The 22,442-nt window shown below is 41.0% G+C and overlaps 1 protein-coding gene and 1 pseudogene across 1 annotated transcript; both read right to left on the bottom strand.

Moving 5' to 3' along the window:
• Nucleotides 1-11,896: 11,896 nt before the first annotated feature.
• LOC115666290 (dynamin-related protein 4C-like) lies at nt 11,897-14,701 on the bottom strand (annotated as a pseudogene).
• Nucleotides 14,702-19,948: 5,247 nt separating this feature from the next.
• On the bottom strand, nt 19,949-22,237 carry LOC115669458 (dynamin-related protein 4C-like). The gene is made up of 2 exons (XM_030590665.2): nt 21,504-22,237; nt 19,949-21,397 (listed from the first exon to the last, which is right to left on the bottom strand). The coding sequence occupies exons 1-2, from the start codon at nt 22,155-22,157 to the stop codon at nt 20,045-20,047; spliced, it is 2,007 nt and encodes a 668-aa protein (XP_030446525.2). The 5' UTR covers nt 22,158-22,237; the 3' UTR covers nt 19,949-20,044.
• Between the last annotated feature and the right edge of the window lie 205 nt (nt 22,238-22,442).

Below are 22,442 nucleotides of genomic sequence, written 5' to 3'. Positions count from 1 at the left end.
GGTTTTTCGTAATAAAAAAATTAGTTCGGGGTAAATTTGTTATGGGTATTCCAATTTGGGATTTTTCGTGATAAAAAAATTAGTTCGAAAAAAATTTGTCACAAATGTATCAGTTTGAAATTTTTCGTGGTATTAACTATTTTATTTATTTATATATTTTTTATAAACGTTTTGGCACTTTCATTTTTTGAAAAAGTAGATAAAAAAAATTTTAAAAAATCTAACCAAATATCGAATAGAGTTTTTGCAAAATTAAGAAAATATAAACTAATTAGAAGCAATGAGGATTTGGGTCGGTTCTTTACTTGTTGGATTTCAAGAACATGGCCTTAATGCAGAAATTAGTCACTGGAGATCAAGGTCGCAATGGCGTTGTAATTGAATCCATGTCTCCATACATATTATTAAGCATTAGTCGTAATTCCTCTTTCGGTCGCCCATTCATTTTGGAATTGTCATGGTTCGTGATAAACTGGGGAATTCGAAATATTCTTGTGAACATCTTTTGTTTAGTAATAACATGTTTGCGTCGAGTAAATTTCATTCCAATTGGCTAGGTTTTGAATCGCATTCAAATTGGTCTGACATGCAATTTGATCTTAAATTAACGCCCTAAACTCATACGAATAATCAAGATCAAGCCCGCCCGAGCCGTTGCCTAGATGGGGATTTCAGTTGCTCTCTCCTTTTCCCTTTGCTCAACCGAAAATCGGACAAGAAAAACGAGAGCTATTTCCATCGTATGGCACGATCGACGTTCATTCAATTATGGTGTAGTTAGTCGGCAAGAGATTTTGAAGAGGTAAGGAAAGGGAATGCGAATACACGAGAGAACAGGAGAGGAGAATCCCGCACACGCGGTGAGTGTACTGATTTCGTTGAAGCAGCAGAGAACGCGGCAAGGACCATTCACACACGCACGCACAACAAGAACATGTACAGGGGAGACCGAACACGGCAGGGACAGTTCACACACGCTCGTCATTTTTCGTGGACTTTTTGACGCCAACTACCGAGCCAAGTCTCGAGCATCTCCTCCTCCTTTTTGTTTGATCTCATGCGACTTCTTCTCCAACTATGATGGTCATTCTTTCACTTCATGCAAGTTTGAAGGTTGTTTCACCGAACGAATGGTGAAGTACCTTATGAACCGACGAAGGTGGCGCGGTGTCCTTCGCTCAATTCTCAATGGGAATGTAACTGTCGAAGAAAAAATTTAAAAGCACGAACATCAGGAACTATCGTCGTCAGCGATGTAAATAGTACTACAAACGTCAGTTCTCAAATTGATTGCCGGTCTTTGTTCAAAAGCACTTACAATTACGATCGACAATCAACAAATATTTACTAAAACTAAACATGCTCTACTTCACTCCTTACATTTAGCACCATCCTTATTTAAAAACAGTTAACCTCTAAAATTGTCGACTACACTACTTATATCTTCTCTGCTCCTTCGACGACCACATCGCCTCCACTTCCGTGATGGTTACTTCTTTGACGATCCACCAATTGACAATTATATTGTCTCCATTTCCTCAACAGTTATATAGTACGTATCTCTTTGATCGACAGTTATAAAATTGGTCTCTCCTACATTGTCGTCGAAATTGGCCCACTGCCTTTCAGACAAATGGACATTGTGCCCCATCGGTCACCTTTGGTGTGGCCGACCCATCACTATCCAGCCACCATTCATCTAGACTTGCATCGCTTTAGTCCGGCTGTCCATCGCGGTAATTGTCTATCCAAGCTTGATTGGGTAACATTGGGTTGAGTTTATTTGTTCTGTTTTCAATGGGCATTGCTTTCAAAGATTTCTCTTGTTTAATTGCTAGCTATAAAAAGATCTTCAGGCATGTTCACGTCATGCATGTTCTTTGCACTTCTTATCAATTGGAAATCTTATGTCATATTTTGCATATAGGAAATTGCATATCTTATTTTCTCATTTAATTTTCATGTTTTTATGTCTAAGTATAGGCATTGATTTGCGTCATTCATACATATTTTGCATATTAAGATAAAATTTCATATCGTACTTGCATCATGCTAATTGGCATATTAGAAAAATTGAAATTTTCATGAGGAAAAATAATACAAATGGTCTATGAATTTTGGCTCTATATACAATGCGGTCTCTAAAGTTTTAATTTGTTCAACATGTAAACTTAGACCATAAAGGTTGGAACTTTAACTACAATTGCCAAATAACCAGTAATGCTCCAGTTTGTAGACCGTAGAGAACTTATACCTTAAAAAGCCGAAACAGGATCATGCAGCATTATGCAGTCCTATGCCCTGAAGATTGCGTTCTATTCCCTCAATCTTTTCATTCAATTTGAAGGGCACCGAAAATAATCAATTTATTTTTATGTCATGTAAAAAATGATTAATATCATGAGAAATCCTAAATCGGTACATCTGTGATAAATTTATCAAAAACTAATTTTTTGACCACCCAAAACCCTAAATTGGTACACCTATAACAATTTTGCCCCAAACTAATTTTTTGACCACTAAAAATCCTAAACTGGTACGTTTTTGACAAATTAACCATCCGTTAGTTTCCATTAAATTAGATTACTATCATGAAAAATCATAAACCGGTACACTTGTGACAAACGAAGGTAAAACCCCAAACTAGTACATCCGTCAATTACGTCGTGTCATCCAACTCAACAATTTAATTATAAAATGTAATGGGAACTTTTGGAAGGTAGATTTGTCATAAGTGTACCAATTTGAGATTTTTCATGATAAAAAAATTAGTTTATACTAAATTCGTCGCAGTTATATCAGTTTGAAATTTTTCGGATATTAACCTGATAAAAATTTGGTTGCCAATTATTAAAAAAGAGGAAAAGGATCACATCGAATTGATCATTATATTCAGCATTTTGACAGGTTCCTCTCCCCTGCAACTGGACTGGGGGAGACCGTACGTTATTTTTCTTCGTCACGGGGAGACCGTACGATTGGACTTTAACATAAGGCAGGTTGTCCACTTTCTTTTCATCCGCAAAGTCCGGTTGTCCTCTTCTTTGGCTTTCGTCGATGCGCCTTTCAATCGGACGCTTTTTTTATTTATTTATTCTTTTTGTACTCTTTTCTTTTATTATTTGAATTGACGCCTTGGCACTCTCGGCCCCGAAAAAAATAGATAAAAAATTACAAAACGAAAGAACTTATGAGCCAAAGACCTAGAGGTGACCACGGGCCGGTTTTGGCCCGGAACCGGACCGGAACCGGCCCGGTCAAATCCGAGCCCGGCCCGTTGACCGGGCCCGCGGTTCGGAACCGGAACCGGCCCGTGGCATACGGTCCCGGTTCCGGTTCCAGAAAAATTTAAACCGGCCCGGAACCGCCGGTTCCGGACCGGTTCTGCAAAAAAAAAAAAAAACTGCAGGCTGGGCCAACGGCCCAACCCAAAAAAAAAAAAATAATAATAATTTATCCGCAGCACCTTGCGGCCCGTTGGGGCAACGGCTACGCCCCAACGGGCGTTTTTATAATAAAAAAAAAACACATAACCGTTGCAATTTTGCAACAGTTATGTTTTATTTTTTTTAATTCTAAATTTTCTTCTATTTTTTTCCTATAAATTCTCTCAAATTCTCACAATACACACACAATTCTCTCAAATTCTCTTCAATTCTCTTCTCTCAAGTCTCAAATTTTCTCAATACTCGAAATTCTCTCAAATTCTCTGAAATTCTCTCAATTTTCTCAATCCACGCAATTCTTTCTTAATTCTCCCAATTAATCCGCTCAATTCTCTCAATCCATTCGAAAAATGGCAAGTGGAAGTTGAGTGCCAACTGGCAAAGGTAAGAATATCGCGACGGAATCCCATCATTCTTTTGATCCTCGTGAATATGCAGATTTTCAAGATGATGAAATCAACATTTTCACGATGTGGAGCGCGTCCCGACGCAAGAAAGTTTTCATCCTCCTGCTGAAATATCTACAACAAAGGAAGCGGAACGGGAATTTACATCTGACATTTGGAATCACTTCACGAAAATGGAAAAGTTTGATATCGGTCAAAAAAGGTACGATATAATTTGTAAATATTGTGGAAAATATATAAATATACAGGTGGACAAGGATATGGAACATTTAAACGACATCTTATGAGCAAACATCCAACCGAAACGGGAATAGATATCGGGCAACAACAAATTTCCGGGTACGTCAATCCTAACACTTCCCCTTTATTTCGTTTTAATGAAAAAACTTATAAGGAAGAATTAGGCAAATTTATTTCCGTTGAGCATTTAGCATTTAATTTTGGAGAAAGATTTGATTTTAATGAATTTGTACAAAAAGCATGTGCTCCACAAGCAAAACGTGTTTCTAGAAATACAATTAAACGAGTAATTAAAGATCTTTACAAAAATGGAAAAAATGATTTACAAAACTTTTTTATGCAATTTAATGGATGCGTGCATATAGGTAGTGATAATTTGAGTGATCATTGGCAAAATCATTCTTACATGGGCATAACATGTCATTGGATAGATGACGAGTGGACTATTCAAAAAAGAGTTATTGCATTTAGAGTTTTCGATGATCATCATACGGCAAATAATATTTATAGAATAATTAGGCAAGTTTTAGAAGAATATTATTTGCTTAACAAAATTTTTTCAATTGGTTTTGATAATACCGCAGCAAATACCGCTTCAATTGCCGAGTTAGAAAATATTTGTAAACCCGCTTTTGGCGGAAAATTTTTTCACATTAGATGTGCTTGTCATGTTTTAAATTTATGTGTACAAGATGGTTTGAAAACTCTTGATATTTTTCTTCAACCAATAAAAACGGCGATTCAATTTTTATGGAAACATCCCAAAAAAATGAAAGAATGGGGTAGATTTTGTAGAGATAATGGCAAAAAGCCAAAAAGATTTCCAAGAGATGTTCCAACTCGTTGGAATTCTACTTTCCACTTGCTTAGTGAATCTTTAGCATATAAAGATTTATTATGTGCATTCGTTTCTAATAATATACCTGAGATTAATTTATACCCACAAGAGTGGCATATTTGCCAAAATTTTTTTGATCTTTTAAAGGTTTTTAATGATGCAACTTATACTTTGTCTGGTGTTTATTATCCTACTACACATTTATTTTTAGTAGAGTGTACTAATATTGTCGGAACTTTTGATGAATATGAAAATGATGTTGAATTACAACATACTATAGTTGTAATGAAAATGAAATGGCTTCATTATTATAGTGAAATTCCCATGATTTATTTAGTTGCTTGTGTTTTTGATCCGCGTTGCAAATTGGATGGCTTAAATGATTTTTTGCGTGCGTATTATCAATGTTTACATTATGATGTGACAAATGTTACAACCATAGTACGTGAGGTTAAAAACGTAGTAATAGAATTATATAATGAATTTTATACTAAATATAATTTAGGTGATATTAGATCTTCTCAATCTACGGAGATACAAAATGACAGTACAGGTAAAATTAGTAGAGGGTACCAACTTTTATTACATAGACAAAAAAAAAAAAAGGGAGTAATAGGAAATATTTCTGAATTAGAGAGTTATCTAACCATTTTATTTGAGTTTACTGAAGCCGAAGGTGGTACAGATTTTTTTATTTTGGATTGGTGGAAGAGGCACGCAAGCCAATACCCAATCCTTTCTATTATTGCAAAACAGATTTTTTCAACCCCTTGTTCCACAGTTGCGGTCGAACAAGCATTCATGCCGGAGGTAATATTTTGAACGAACATCGTTCAAGATTAGATCCGTAATCGGCAGATGCAAGCTTGTGTTGCTTGATTGACGAAGGCTCAATACCGGCAACAAGAGATAGATCGGAATAATGAATCCGAATTCTTTAACGACGAAGATACTACCGCTACCACTATCGGTACTGGAACGGGTAGTGACGATTGAGGGTAAAAGAACTATTGGAGTTGGCAAATATTTCGGGAACTCTTGTTTCTCATACCGGGTACGCCCATGTGAGCTTAGGGAAACCGAAATATAATTCGACGATATGTGACCTCTGGTCCCTTGCGCACAGAATGCTTAGGTTTTGGGATAATTTTAGGGTATATATATTGTACTCCTTTTTTTGTAAGATCGTTGTAACGAATTGTAATGTGCTTAATGATAATTTATTAAGTTGAAGCCCTCTCTTTCTCTCTTGTCTTTTTGTCCCCAAATTTGAGTACAATTTACATTTTAATCACAATTTATATTGAATAATGTTATATCACAAGAATAGTATTTTTTTTATTTTTTTTATTTTCATTTCTGTTTTTCCTTTTCCGTTTTTCTTCTTTTTCTTTTCCTTTTCCTTTTCTGTTTTTCCTTTTTCTGTTTTGTCTTTTTCCTTGTTTCGTTTTTTAAAATTATAATTTATATTATATTATATTTTTTTCCTCCGCGCCGCCGCCGGCCATGGCCGGGGCCGGGCGCGGAGGTCGCCGGCGTCCGGGCGAGGGGCCCTCGCCGGCGTCGGGCGAGGCGGCCTCGCTCTCGGGCCGGGCGAGGCCGGCCGCGCCCGGCGCCGGCGAGGTGAGGCTCGGCCTCGCAACCGCAATCGGCGAGGCTCGACCTCGCCGGCGTCGGCGAGGCCGGCTCGCCTCGGGCCGGGCGAGGCCGGCCTCGTCCGACGCAGTAAGGCTCGGCCTCGCCTCGCAACCGGCGAGGGTCGGCCTCGCCTGCAACGGGCGAGGCTCGACCTCGCCGGCCGGCGAGGCCGGCCTTCCGGGCGAGGCTCGACCTCGCCGGCGTCGGGCGAGGCCGGCCTCGCCCACCCGGGCGAGGGCCGGCCTCGCCCGACGCCGGCGAGGGCCGCCTCGCCTAGAGGCCGGCGACCTTCGCGCCGGCCCCAGCTATGGTCGGCCGCGGAGGAAGAAAAAAAAAAGAAAAGGAAAAGGAAAAGAAAAAAAACAAAAAAAAAATAGGAACCGGCCCGGAACCGGACGGTTCCGGTTCACACTTGGCCACGAACCGGAACCGGTCGGTTCCGAACCGTGGCCACCTCTACAAAGACCTAAACAAGTGTTTAAAAAGCTTTATCTTGATCTTCATTCGAACCTCGGGATTACTAAGATGTAATACACCCAGAGGGTATTCTCTCTTCCTGACAAAGATAGAGGAGGAGTTAGGAATGCGAGGCATGTGAGCAACATCACGTGAAAATAAAAAACAAATTTGTGAAGCTCGCTCAACAGGATGTAGACAGGCCGCGGAGGCCCTCGCAGGGAAAGCTCCATTTCTTTGATGAGGTTTACACTTAACCAGAACACCAATGATCATTTTCTAACCCAATACTGTAGAGTTTTTTTAAAAGGGTTAATATCACAAAAAATTTCAAACTATGTCCACCGTCATATAAATATCTCAAATTTTTTTTGTCACTAAAAACCGTAAACTTTTTTTAAACTTTTTAAAAGGGTACATATGTCACGCATAAATAAGTTTGGATTTTTCCATGACACAAAAAAAGTATAGGCATTAGTGTCACATGGGGCAAATTTAGGGTTTTTTATGACACGAAAAAAGTGTGGAGTATTTGTATCATAGTGAGCATAGTTTAGAGGTTTTTTTGTGGTGTTTGTCCTAAATTTAATACCGGTTTAAACACATAAATTTAATGAGTGATGCTAGGTTATTATATAATACATTAAAAGTGATCTATTTGAATTGAATATGCTGATATGATTTCTTTTAAATGCAATTATTTTTTCTCTTATTGGCACGATGTGATGTGATACAAAAATCAACATCGCCAGTGACCGAGTTAATTCAACTGGATTATTGTCCGGCCATTTCCACACGACATCTCTTTCTATTTTGATTCAAACTTTTATTATTGCGAATTTACGCAAACTTCTGTACTGCAAAATTTCATTTGGATGTATTTTGTTTCCGTCTTTTGTGATCCGCATTATCTTATAACACAATACTAGCATAGGTCTCTCACCAATCGACCACCGTCGTCCCAAAAAATGATTTCATCTACACTTTTAGATGCAAAAGAAGAAAAAAAAAAGTTAATAACTAGTGATTATATGGCCGGTTTTGATTTAATTCTCATTATTTCATTAGCTTTATCGTTGCTATTGTTATTGAAGTATTTCGACATTATCTTTTCGATACCATTTTTTTTTAGAGATATAAATTGACTTTTGAGATAACGATTTACATAAGTACTCCTGTAATGAATTTTTAAGTCAATTACAAGGAAAACAGAAATAAGGAATGAGAAAACAGAAACAAAACCGGAAAAGCTGATGCGGTTTGGACGAGGAATCATTGGTATGGAAGATTGTTCAATTTCCACGATATTCTCCTTCCATTTAAAGGGCACTGATGACATTCGATTTGACTTATTTTTTATCAGGTAAAATTGGTAACCTCTTATAAAAATAAATAAATTATATTCGAGATACGTTTGTTTCGTAGAAAATAAATGATTTGATAAATATTTTTCTAAAAATAATCGTTTGTATCATTTACAAAAATGGATGAACGATAAATATTTTTATCGATTATGAGAATATTTAAATATAAATCATTATCAATAATTAAAAATATATTTCATTAATTAAAAAATTAAATTATTTTTTTTTTCTAAATAAATGCACCTTAAAATTATGGGGTTAATACCATGTACACCCGTGACAAATTTACCTCAAATTAATTTTTTTACTACCAAAAATCTCAAACTGATACCTCTGTAACAAATTTCCCCTCTATTAGTTTTCGTTAAATTTTACTGTCAAATTACCGAGTTGGTTGACACGTGACAGTTGATGGGTGTATCAGTTTGGGGTTTTACCCTCTGTTTGTTATAGGTGTGCCGGTTTAGGATTTTTCGTTGTATTAATCCAATTTTACGAAAACTAATGGATGATAAATTTGTCATAAATGTATCAATTTGGGGTTTTTGGTGGTTTGTCAAAGGTGTATCAATTTGGAGTTTTTGGTGGTCAAAATACTAATTTATGTTAAATTTATCACAAATATGGCAGCTTGAGATTTTTCATAGTATTAATCCAAGATTATATTCAATTTTTTTCACAGGTTCTCTGCTCTGCTTCTCGTTTATTGGATGGTTTTTTCCTTTAGCAGGCGAAGACCGTACGATGGGACTTTTCTTGTACGTTTTTTTATGCCGTAATGCACATTTTCAATGTAGTTTCTAAACTAGTACACCTGTGATAAATAATTTTTAAATAAATAAAAATTATTTAAAACCGAAAATTTTTTGGAGTAGAGTTTTTAAGAAATTAAGAAACCGTAAAATAGATAAAAATAGTGAGGATTTGGGTTGGTTCTATCGATGATGGTTAAGAGTTCAAGAACATCGCCCAAATCCGGAAATTAGTCATTGGAGATCAAGGTCGCAATGCGATATAACTTTTCAATGAACAAGTTGTATTATCTCATTTTGTAGTTCCACGGTTTACATTCATCTCTCAGAAATCGATTGATTGACGTATAAGTATTGATCGACCGGTTTCTACTATTTTTCCACCTGATTGATTTGAGCTCATCATGGTTCACGAGAGCTAGGGAAATTCGAAAAAAATTCTCATTGTTTTTTAAGGTTTTAAGTCACTGTAATTGCAACCATTGTACTGGTAATCGATGATATATGTCGTGATGGATTTTCCAAGAATTAGTTTTAACTGGTCGTCATACATCTAATTGTTTTCTACTAATGTCCGAACATCAGTTGCCTATTCCTATCTGGGTCGATCAGTTGCATCTACATTATCATGGTGTACGGTGGTTGTGGAAACTTGAAATACTCTCATGATATTTGAAATTGTAACACCTTGCGATTGTTGTAAGTCGATAAAAATTTTGGTATTAGTTCTTCAATAAACAAGACATAATAAGTCTAATACATCTCATTTTGTCATATCATGATTTAGTTTGTCATAAAAAATTGCATTTTATCTCATAGATCGGTCAACCATATCTAAGTATCAGTTCATCGGTTCCTACTTTTCTCCATCCAATTGATTTGAACTAATCATGGTTTATGAGAGTTGGATAAATTTGAAATTACCCTTCATATGTAACACATCGTAACTGCAATCATTTTGTCATAAGTCAATGAAATCTTTCTAACGGCTTTTAACAAGCAACTTATATGACATTGTCATTTCATGGTCTGTGTTAGGTGTAACAAAATAAATTTGACCTCAAGAGTTTGATGAACGGATGTCCAAGGATCGGTTATCGATTCCTATTTGGGTAGTCCACTTGCTTTCAAATATTACTATTAGGGAAAATCCCAAGTTTATCTATGAAAAGCAGTTTTGACCAAGCAGTAGTCGCATATGCCAAACTGCATCGACAAAGTAACAGTCGCCAACTCTTTGCCTGAGATCGCAAACCCCAAGTTTGTCTATGAAGAACAGTTTCGACCAAGCAGTAGTCGCATATGCCAAACCGCATCGAGCAAGTAACGGTCGCCAACTCTTTGCCACAATAGCTATCTGGATATCTATCTAGGGTTATAATCGATTCCCCGGCTAGCGACATTGAGGTAATAACATGTCGTAATCATGTTCATTTTTCGAAGGTCCATGCATATTTTTGTAATAGCTTGTCAATGGATAAGTACTAATAGGTCATAACACATCTTATTGTGTCGTACCACAAGGTATTTTTAAAGTATATATATATATATAGATAGAGATCGGTTGACCATGTCCAAGTATGGAACTGCTTTGTACTTTGACCCATCAATTGGTTTAAAACTTTCATCGTCATGAGAGTTAGTAAAATTGGAAATAATCTTGTGGTCTTTTATATTTTAACGCTTAGTAATTGCAGTCATTTTATCGTAAGTCAATAAGATATTTTGTCATGAATTTCCAATGAACTAGTCATAACAAGGTCGTAACACATTTAATTTTGTCACATCATGGTTTATTTAAGTTGCACCACAATAAATACGACTTCTAGAGTATAATCAACTAATGTCCAACCATCGGTTGATTCCTATTTTGGTACTCCACTTGCTTTTAAATTATCACGAATTATGACTACTATCGAAATTTGAAATACTCCTATAGTATTTGAGGTCATATTATGTGATAATTAGTGGTTCATTTTGTCGTGGATCAGTGAATATTTTTGTGATACGTTTCCAATGAACAAGTCGTACAGGTCATAAATCATCTCATTTTGTCGCACCACAGTTTATTGTTTTTGTAACACAATCGATTTGATCTCAAAGGTCGATCGACTAGATATCCAACCATTGGTTGACCATTCCTATTTTTCCACCCACTTAATATGAATGTGGACGCGGCCATGAATTCAAGGCATGCGGACGTGGATCTAAAGAATCTTGGACACCGTGATTATGTCTTGCCGTGTTGTGCAATGCCGCCTCATCCGTTGTGTCCAAACCTTATCCATCTCTCACATTTTTGGAATTGCCGCTCGGGTTATTGTCCGGGACCCTGGGATTCCCACATTCTTGGAGAGCACGTTCTCGAACTCATTGAGCAGGTTTCAAGCTCTCATCATGTTAGAAATTTGATTCCGGGTCCGCTTACCTTTCTGGTTCAGGTTTGAGCTCCAAGAATGTTGGAATCTGAAATCCTGACCCTATCTCAAATGCTTGGGTTCCAAAAATGTTGAAATTCTTAGTCTCAAGGCTCATATCTTCTCTTAGATCATGAATATCTCTTCAGGCTACTCATCGAGATCATCTATGGCTCCCTGCAACAAAGTTCGGTCCTGGAATGGAACCTATAATATAAAAATTATGCGAATGCGAATGCGAATGAGATTTTTGTTTAGAGATCAGAGTTAATTCCTAATTTTCTTATGCGATAGATGATAAATCAGGGTAGTTAAAATTTTAGGGGCCGTCCAACAACTGTAGAGATAAGGTCATTTTCCCTCCCTAGGTAAAACACCAGTCATTAGAAGCTGATTAAAGTCCAGTTGAATCCCACACAAAACCACCTAAACAAACAAGAACGCACTCACAAAAATATTAACATAAAAAGAACCCACTAGAGCAACAGCATTAATTAATTACTGGAGTCACAATTAGTAGCAATCCGGTTCATGATCTTGGCCACCACCTCCGCAGACTCCCTCAACAGCTTGATGCTCCTGTTCAGCTTCTTGCGCTTTGCCGCCACCTCCGGCACTTCCTCCAGCATCCTATTGATGCGGCCGCTGCCTTTGGGCCCGATCAGCTCGCGCACAATCTCCTTCTCCATCTCCTTGGTCACCAAGTTGTGCACGCTGAACCGCAGATGCAGCGCCATCGAATCGACAAACCTCCTCACCACAATCTTCCAGTACGCGGTCATCCTCATCTTCAGATCGAACGCCTCCTGAACCAGCTGCTGCTTGTGTTCCCTCAGATTGCCCAGATAGACCTCCCCGATTCCCTCGATGTCAATCATGTTACTACGGGAGTTGAAGGCCTCCATGAACCTGCCCTGCTGGGTCATCAACTTGTTCCGCTGCAACAGGTACTCAGGATTGCAAGTGTAGTCAGTGAGCTTCTCCATTTCAAGAATCTCTATCATCTTATTCTTCGTCTTCCCCTTCATCTTGTTGATCAGATTGGACGCTGCTCTTCTCGTGGACGACTGCAGTTGAGGATAATTCTCTGAGTGTCGCATCAAGACCCGAATCACAACTCCCTTGATGTAGTCCCAAACAGGAACCCCGAAACTTGGCTGCTTGCTCAATATGATCTTCACCTTCCGCTGCAAAAGGGTGAGAAAAGCGGTGCGAGGGAGGAAGTCCGGAAGCCCAATCCCTCTGGCCTCTTCCAAGACCTCTATTTCCTCCAACAAGAAGTTAGTCCTGGGGTTGTCCTCGGTGCAGTTTTGGAGCTCATCGGCGTAGTGGTTGAGCATCTCCACCAGCCTGGTCGTGCAGTGCATGTCCTTGTCATCCGGGTGCTCATCGAACTCACCTCCCAGAAGGACTTTCCTCAGCGACTCCTTCGCCGACCCCAAGATCTGCACAAAGGCCATCATGGCCTCCTCGACTGAGGACAGATTCTTGGGCATCCTATTAAGCTCGGCGACGTTCGCGTTCAGCTTGTCATTGATCTTCTTGACGATATTGGGCAAACACTTGGCCATAATGGTGGCTTGAATCTGCATCAGCTTTTGTGCCAAGACCGGCACACCAACGATGGACTTGTCAATTGTGCACAAATGAGGGTGCATCTCGAACAGCTTCGCCTCTTCGAGCCTCGCTTCTTCGTAGGACTCGTCACCAATCCTGTTCCTCACACACACATAACCAAGCCCTATGTTGACATCATCGGCCGTCACCTTCTCCTGCAAGTCCTCCGGAGCTTTATCAGCCTTTGTGACAACGGCCAGAGTCCTCCTGCCGGTCCTGTCCACCATCTGAAACACAAAATCAAATTATCGTATTGACCCATTTGCTAGAGTCGTATAGATCATTCGAGTTGATACTTACTTGCGACATCCTTACGGACTCGCAAGTGGGGAAGTCGGCGGTCGCAGAGACAACATTGAGTATGATGCTCTCCTCAGGCCTTATGTACTCCATGATCATCTCCGAGATCTGCTTGTAGATGTTCTTGGGCTGGCCGAGCACGGGCACTCTCGTGATTCCAGGCAAGTCGACCAGGGTCAAGTCCGGGACGCCATCTTTCTTGACGACCAGAGTCAGCGGGGCATTCGATATGCCCTTGCCGGAGCCAGCAATCTCGTCGGTCGCGGAGACAATGGCGTCGGAGACATGATCCTCGTCGTCGACGTTCACGATCTTGCCGTTGAACTTGAGGTGGAGCTCAGGGCTGTCGGCGGGACGCCGCTGTTGGAGCTCAATGATAAGGGGGACGCGCGTGCAGATGCCCTGTCCGCGCGGCAGACTGATTCCGGTGAGGGACTCGAGGACGCTCGACTTGCCGGAGGACTGGTCGCCAAGGACGACGATGGTAGGGAGCGGAGCTGGATGCCCTCCTTCATGACCATCAGGTTTCGGAGCTTGTCGACCGCGTCGAGCAGGGGGCGGATCCAGTCGTTGTAGGAGGCGGCGAGTGGCGGCGCGTGCGCAACCATCGGGGGATCGGGTTCACGGCGGACAAGAGCTCGGCGTTTCGCTTCCATGGCTGAGATTGAGCCTGCAGATTTCGTTCCCGCGACAGATGAAAGGCGTTATGCTGCTAGCAACAGCAGCCCGAGACCCGCATCACGAGTTCTCTCGCTTTTTGGGAAAGAAATTTGAATGGGAAGAATCGTAAGCTGTTCAAAGTTTGTCTTCACGGGTCTTCAATCCATGGAAGCATCGTAAGCTGTTCCTTCGTTCTTTGAAGGAGAAGACGCAAGAGAGAGAGAGAGAGAGAGAGAGAGAGAGAGAGAGAGAGCGTCCTCAATCGATGAAGAGAGAGAGAGATCAGATACTCCCTACCCATGCTCACCTCCTCCAAGCCGCAGCCGCAACCGGCGACCTCGACGACGGCGAAGAAGCGCTCCCGAATCTCACGGTCGATCCTGAAGCTCCTGCGGTCGGTCTTCAAGCCGAAGACGAGCTCGACCGCGGCTTTCGGCGTCGGCGATTGGTACTCTCGTGTCGTCGGCGAGGACGACGGGTTCTACGCCGGAGATGGATCGGAGGCGGTGGCGGTGGCGTGGTTCGTTGGGCTAGAGAGAGCAGAGCTAGTTGCGCGTGGGCATGGGGGTTGCAGAGGAGATGGAGAGCAGAGCGCGTGGGCGAGAGGGGAGAGAGAGATAATTTTCCGACATGTGGGCCCGATATTGCCACGTGTCGATCACTATATGATTTAATGGTCCAATTCAAAAAAAAAACCCTCAACTTTACACTTTATCCCAAATATATCATGAACTTTTTTTTGTCTCAAGAAAAACCACAAACTTTTATCTAAGTCTCAAATCTGCCTTTCCTTTATAAATCCGTCCAATTAACGTCATAAAAAAAAAAAACAGAGAACGGGCAACCGCGGCGGTGGCCAAGCCTTCGCCGGTGGCCAAGCCACGCGCCACGGGAAGGAGCGGCGGCCCTCACCTCGGGCCTTCCCGAGGCGCGGCGACCCTCGCCGGCCCGGGGCGAGCCGCCGGCCTTCGAGAAGGCCCAGGCGAGGGTCGCCGGCCCAGGCGGAGCAGCCGCGAGGGCGTGCGCCTCCGATCTCGGGGCGAGGGTCGCGCTCCTCCCAGATCGGGAGTGCACGCCCTCGCCTAGGCCTTCTCAAAGGCCGGGCGGGGGCGAGCCTGCCGGCGAGGGCGTGCGACCCCGATCCGGGGAGGGCGCGACCCTCGCCCGCCCGTGGGCACACGCGCTCACGGGCCGCCTCCGGCCGAGGCGACCTCCTGGGGCCCTCGCCCGGGTCTCTCGGCGGGAAAGGGGGGGCCGTGCGGCCCGATTAGGGGGAGGGCGCGACCCTCACCTCGGGATGGGGGCCGCACGCCCTGCGGCGACTCCGCCCGAGGCGCGGGTCGGTCGCCAACCTTCCAGGAAGGCCCGACGAGGGCCGCCTCCCTTCCCGGGCGCATTGGGGGGCCACGGCCACGGCCAGTTTGGCCACCATATTTGCCCTGTTTCCGTTTTTGTTTTTTCGAGTGCATTAATTGGGACGGATTTAGTTAACAAAAGCAAGAACTAAATATAGATAAAAGCTTGTGGTTTTTCCTTGGGAGAAAAAAAAGTGTTCAGATATAATCTATGGGACAAAGTGTAAAGTCGAGGGTTTTTTTTGAATTGGGTCATGATTTAATGCATATTGCGTAATGCACCTAAATATTTTCTCGTATAGTCAAACAAAAATTAAAAATAGCCTTTAACTTTCCCGTTAAAATTGTAATTGTTATTTGGACTTTATAAAAATTATGAAAAAATTGCATGCGAAATCACGTGCTAAAAATTATATATTATGAAAATTTCAGATCTTACGGGTAAAGAAAAGTTAAAGTGCATCCAATCGCGAGATTTAGTTAAGCAAAAAGCAAAAACTAAAAAGTAATAGCATATATAAACACGCCTTCGTATCCTTAATAAAATAATACCATCGTTCAAATGAATCTGTTGTGGCACACTCATGAATTGTATTTGAAAAGTCCATCTTGGATAATTGATGTAGTGTGATACTGTATAAATCATTGTTTTAAATTTTTTAACAAATGTGGATCTAACTAAATATGTGAATAGATTCAAATTTGGACTCTTTTGATGATATTATACATAAACTTAATGTAACAAATACATTTACAAATTATTGCAAACGATGATATTACCAATTTATTTTAAATTTAAATACAATTATTATTATTTTTTTCTCGACGCAATGTGACACGAAAATCATCATCACAAGTGACCGAGTCATTTCAATTGTCCAACTTCTTTGGATGAAAAATGAAGGAAGTGAAAGAAAGAATAAGTAAATAAAAGAGTTTTCTTAAAATTGTTTGGAGGTATATGAATTCTCTTTTTCTTTTTTTCTTTTTTTTTGTTGATTGAGTTGTTTGAAAAGAAAAATAAATTGATAGGAAAGAGATTACTGTTTTATGCAAATTTATGCAGATTTTTTTTTTCTTTTTTGCTTTTTCCCAAGTCTTCCAAACTTAGGCTTAAGGGCCCAGCTCTATGCAAATTTATGCAGATTTCTACACTGTGTTCGCTGCAAAATTCGTGCATGCATCGAAGGAAAACAGCAAACAAAATGATTACTGTTCGTTAGGATGTATCCTCTTCTTCTTTGTGATCCAACTTGTCTACCGTACCATAATATTAGCATCAATCTCTCACTATCCGCCCGTCGAAAAAATGACTTTATTTGTATTTTCCGATGCAAAAAAGATTAATAACTTCTAATTATATGGCGGGTTTCTCATTGTTTGGTTAGCTTTGTCACTGTTATTGTTATTGAAGTTTTGAACGTTATCTTTGGTGTGCATATTTTTCTAAAGAAATAAATCGTCATCTTCTTTTGACATCCGATCAATAGAAAAAAATTTCTCTTTACTGGTAAATGCGGGTTATCTTTAGCTTTAATTGAATTATGCGTGCCGTCGAATCTTATTTTTAATAAATTAGCGTCAATTATTCAAATTTTTTATAATTATGTTACTAGATTATTTAAAGGTTTTGCTAGAAATGATGCTTTAAAAAAAGCATGCTTTTTCGTTTTTAATTTGTGTTGTGTCGCTTTTACACCTAGGGGATACGTGCGTTTTGCTTGGATGGGTAAGTTCGATTCATGCACCTTTCCTTGGACGCTTTTTCTTCTCTTTTGAATTTTTTCTTTGACATTTTGGCACGTACGACTCTTGAAAAAATAGACAAGAACTTTTGAATAAAAATGTTAATTCAATATAGAATAGAGTTTACGAAAAATTAAGAAAAATATAAGATAATTAAAAAAACAATGAGGATTTGGGCGGTTCTATACTTGTTAGATTTCAAGAACTTCGCCTAAATATGGAAATGAGTCATTGGACGTCTCAACACAATGCAATTGAATCAATGTCTCCATAGGTATTAAGCATTGGTCAACGGTTCCTTTTGGAGAGGCTCTCGTGATATATAAGATCGTAACAAGTCATAGTTGTGTTCATTTTGTCGTTTGTCAAAGAAAATTTTCGTAATAACTTTTCGATGAACAAGTTGTAACACATCTTATTTGGTTTGTACCGCGGTTTATTTTTGTCTCTCGGAGATCAATCGATCGATCGATGTTTGAGTATAGATCGATCGGTCCCTACTTTGTTCCACCCAATTGATTTGAGCTTACATCACAGTTAATGAGAGCCGGGGAAAATTGAAAATATTTTCGTGGTTCTTGAGATCGTAGCTCGTCGTGAGTGTAGTCATTTTGCCGTTAGTCAATGAAATATGTCGTAATGGTTTTTCCAAGAATTCATTAGAACAAGTTGTGATACATCTATTTTTTTTTTTCATGCCCCAGTTCGTTTTGGCCGTAGCACAATAAGTTCAACAACCTCAAGAGACTGATAAACCAATCTCCAAATATCGGTCATCAATTCTTATTTTGGTCGACCGCTTGCGAAAATATGAAATACTCTTATAATTGCGTTTATTCTCATAATATGAAATATTTATGAAAGTTGTGAAAATATGAAATACTCTTATATAATTGCGTTTATTCTCTCTTAAATCAATGAAAATTCTCATAATATTTTTTCGATGAACAAGACATCATAAGTCGTGATACATTTCATATATGTCATATCACAGTTTACGTTTGTTGTAAAATAATGGATTTTGTCTCAGAGATAGGTTGATCATGTCTAAGTATCGGCTCACCGATTGCTACTTTTTTGGTAGCACAATAAATTCAACGTCAAGAGACTGATGAACCGATGTCCAAGCATCGGCCCGATTCCTATTTAGGTAGTCCATTTGCTTTATATTATCATGATCCACAGCGCTTGAGAAAACTTGAAATACTCTCATGATATTTGAGATTGTAACAAGTCGTAATTGAATTCATTTTAGCAAAAGTTAATGAAAATTGTCGTAATAGCTTTTCATTGAACAAGTTATAACGGGTCAACACACATCTCATTCTATCGTACCACACCCTATTTTTATCGTCAAATAATAAATTTGCCCTTAGAGATCGGTTGACTAAGTCCAAGTATCGGATGCTTCCTACTTTTTCCACCCAATTGATTTGAACCTATTGTGGTTCATGAGAGTTGGACCAATTTGAAAAATACTCATATGGTTTTTTAGGTCGTGCATGTCGAAATTGCAATCGTTTTGTCGTAAGTCAATGACATCTTTCGTAATGGTTTTCAACGAACAAGTCGTAACAAGTTGTAACACATCTAATTTTACCATACCACAGTTTGTTTCAGTTGTAGCAGAGTAAATCGACGTCAAAAGTTTTATGAACCAATGTCCAAGCATCAGTTATTGATTCCTATTTTGGTAGTCCACTTGCTTGTAAATATCATGGTTTATGATTGTTAGGGAAATTTGAAATACTCTCATAGTATTTGAGATAATAACACATTGTAATCGTGTTCTTTTGTTGTAGGTCGGTGAATATACCTGTAATAGCTTTTCAATAAACAAGTTTAAATAGATTGTAACACATCTTATCTCGCCGTATCATAATTTATTTTCTTTGTGAATAATAGATTTGCTCTCAGAGATTGATTGACCATGTCCAAAAATGGGATGGCTTCCTACCTTTTCCACCCAATTATTGAACTTATCATGGTTTATTGGAGTTACGGAATCTAAAAAATAATCTCATGGTTTTTTAGGTCGCAACACTTTATAATTGCAGTCATTTCATCGTAAGTCATGAAATATTTTGTAACGACTTTTCAATGAGCTAATCGTAACAACTCATAACAAATCTAATTTTATCATACCACAATTTATCAAAGTCATTACACAACAAATTCAACCTCAAGACTTTGATCAAGCGATGTCCAAGCATCAGTCTATTCCTACTTTGGTACCCCACGTTCTTTCAATTATCTTGGTTCCTGGCCGTTAGGGAAGTTTGAAATACTCTCATAGTATCCGAGGTCATAACACGTCGTATTTGTGTTCAATTTGCCGCAGGTCAATGAATATGTGAGCGATAGCTTTTCAATAAACAAGTCCTAATAAATCGTAACACATCTCATTTCGTCGTATCACAACTTATTTTATTTTTTCGCAACGACCAACGGGTAAGTTGGCACCGAATTCTCTGAGCCTCCATCTGAGGAATGTCGATCAACATCATTTTCCAACAGCGCCATGTAAATTGATCGTGTGGGTTGGATTGGCACATCACTCGCGTTTCTTCTGACTAATCCGGGCTGGTCAAAGCTGTGACTCGTGTCCACAACATGGATAGAACCGTTGCGAGTCCATCAAAAACCCAATTTGCAGGCACACAAAAACCAGTAAAACCATCATTTGAAAAGCTGATTCCTAGAACAGCAACATTAACACACTCAAACGAAAAACACCTTAATTAAGTTCCAGTAGAAAAACACACGCAAGAAGAAAACTGAAAAAGCCCACTAGAACAACACCTCTAACTAATCACTGTAGTCACCATCTGCAGCAATCCGATCCATGATATTGGCGACCACCTTCGCAGACTCCCTCAACAGATTAATGCTCCTGTTCAGCTTCTCGCGCTTCACCGCCACCGACGGCGCTTCCTCCAGCATCCTCTCAATGCTGCCGCTGCCATTGGGCCTGATCAGCTCGCCCACCATCTCCTTCTCCATCTCCTCGTTCACCAAGTTGTGAACGCTGAACGGCAGATGCAGTGCCATCGAGTCCACGAACCTCCTCAGCACAATCTTCCAGTACGCGGCCATCCTCATCTTCAGATCGAACGCCTGCTGAACCAGCTGCTTGTGATTCCTCAGATGGTGCACGTCGACCGGTCCGATCCCCTCGAGGACCATGTTGGTGGACCTATAATCTTCGTTGATCACCTGCATAAACTGGTACTGCTGGGTCATCAACTTGTTCCACTCTGACAGGTACTCGGGGCTGCAAGTATAACCTGTGAGCTTCTCCATCTCAACAATCTCCATCATCCTATCCGTCGTCTTCTCCCTCATCTTGTGGATCAGATTGGACGCTGCTCTTCTCATCCATGACTGCAGCTGAGGATAATTCTCCGAGTGCCGCATCAACTCCCGAATTACAACCTCCTCAATGTAGTCCCAAGCACGAACCCCGAAACTCGGTGGCATGCTCGATACAGCCTTCACCTTCCGCTGCAAAAGGGTGTGAAAGGCGGTGCGAGCGAGGAAGTTTGGGAGTCCGATCCCTTTAGCCTCTTCCAAGACCTCCAGTTCCTCCAACAAGAAGTTAGTCCGCAGGTCATTCTCGGGGCAGTTTTGGAGCTCATCGTAGTATTGGTTCAGCATCTCCACCAGCCTGGCCGTGCAGTGCATCTTCTTCTCGTCCGGGTATTCATCAAACTCACCTCTCAGTAGGACTTTCCTCAGCGACTCCTTCGCCGACCCCATGATCTGCATGAAGGCAGTCACGGCCTCTGCGACCGAGGACAGATTCTTGGGCATCCTATTAAGCTCGGCGACATTCGCGTTCAGCTTGTCATTGATCTTCTTGACGATACCGGGCAAACACTTGGCCATAATGGTGGCTTGAATCTGCATCAGCTTTTGTGCCAAGACAGGCACACCAACGATGGACTTGTCAATTTTGCACAGCTGAGGGTGCATGTCGAACAGCTTCGCCTCTTCGAGCCTCGCTTCTTCGTAGGACTCGTCACCAATCCTGTTCCTCACACACACATAACCAAGCCCTATATTGACATCATCGGCCGTCACCTTCTCCAGCAAGCCCTCCGGAGCTTTATCGGCCTTTGTCACAACGGCCAGAGTCCTCTTGCCGGTCTTGTCCACCATCTGAAACACAAAATCAAATTATCGTATAGACCCATCTGCTAGCGTTATATAAATCAATCGAGTTCTTAATTGATATGGGAGCCAAGCGTGGCTAGAGTATACTTACTTGCGACATCCTTATGGACTCGCAAGTGGAGAAGTCGACGGTTGCGGACACGACATTGAGGATTATGCTCTCCTCAGGCCTTATGTGCTCCATGATCATCTCCGATATCTGCTCGTAGATGTTCTCGGGCTGGCCGTGCACGGGCACTCTAGTGATTCCGGGCAGGTCGACCATGGTCAAGTCCGGGACGCCATCTTTCTTGACGACTAGAGTCAGTGGGGCATTCGATATGCCCTTGTCAGAGCCGGCGATCTCGTCGGTCGCGGAGACAATGGCATCGCAGATGTGGTCCTCGTTGTCGACGTTCACGATCTTGCCATTGAACTCGAGGTGGAGCTCAGGGCTGTCGGTGGGACGCCGGTGTTGGAGCCGCATTATAAGGGGGACGCGCGTGCAGATGCCCTGCCCGCGTGGCAGGCTGATGCCGGCGAGGGACTCGAGGACGCTTGACTTGCCGGAGGACTGGTCGCCGACGACGACGATGGTGGGGAGCGGGATGCCCTCCTTCATGACCATCAGTTTTCGGAGCTTGTCGACCGCGTCGAGCAGGGGGCGGATGCGGTCGTTGAAGGAGGCGGCCAGTGGCGGCTCGTGGGCAACCAAGAGGGGTTCGGGTTCGGGCTCACGGCGGACAAGAGCTCGGTCGTCACCCATTGTTTGCAGCCTCTCGAAATTTCGTTTTGTTTTTTTTTTTTTTTGGGTGAGTTTGATCGGTGAATAAAAGATGAGAAGTGAAGGTTTCATTTTATAGAAGTTGGAGGTGAAATAACTTCTAAGAGAAGTTGCTTATATTAATATTTTATGGAGGGGTTTGGTTTAGTGGACGACAGATGGTAATTTTATGGAGGGAAAATTCTTTTTTGTACAAAAGTCATGTCATTATTTGTGGCTTTTTTTATTTAAGAGATCGGGGGCATGCTCGTTTATAGTCAAACAAAA

This window comes from Syzygium oleosum, unplaced genomic scaffold (assembly GCF_021117445.2).
Source record: "Syzygium oleosum isolate NSW1041296 unplaced genomic scaffold, Sole_v2.1 Sole_v2.30, whole genome shotgun sequence".
NCBI lineage: Eukaryota > Viridiplantae > Streptophyta > Magnoliopsida > Myrtales > Myrtaceae > Syzygium > Syzygium oleosum.
The sequence above is the reverse complement of the archived record's forward strand: the minus strand, read 5'-3'. Positions and strand labels throughout refer to the sequence as shown.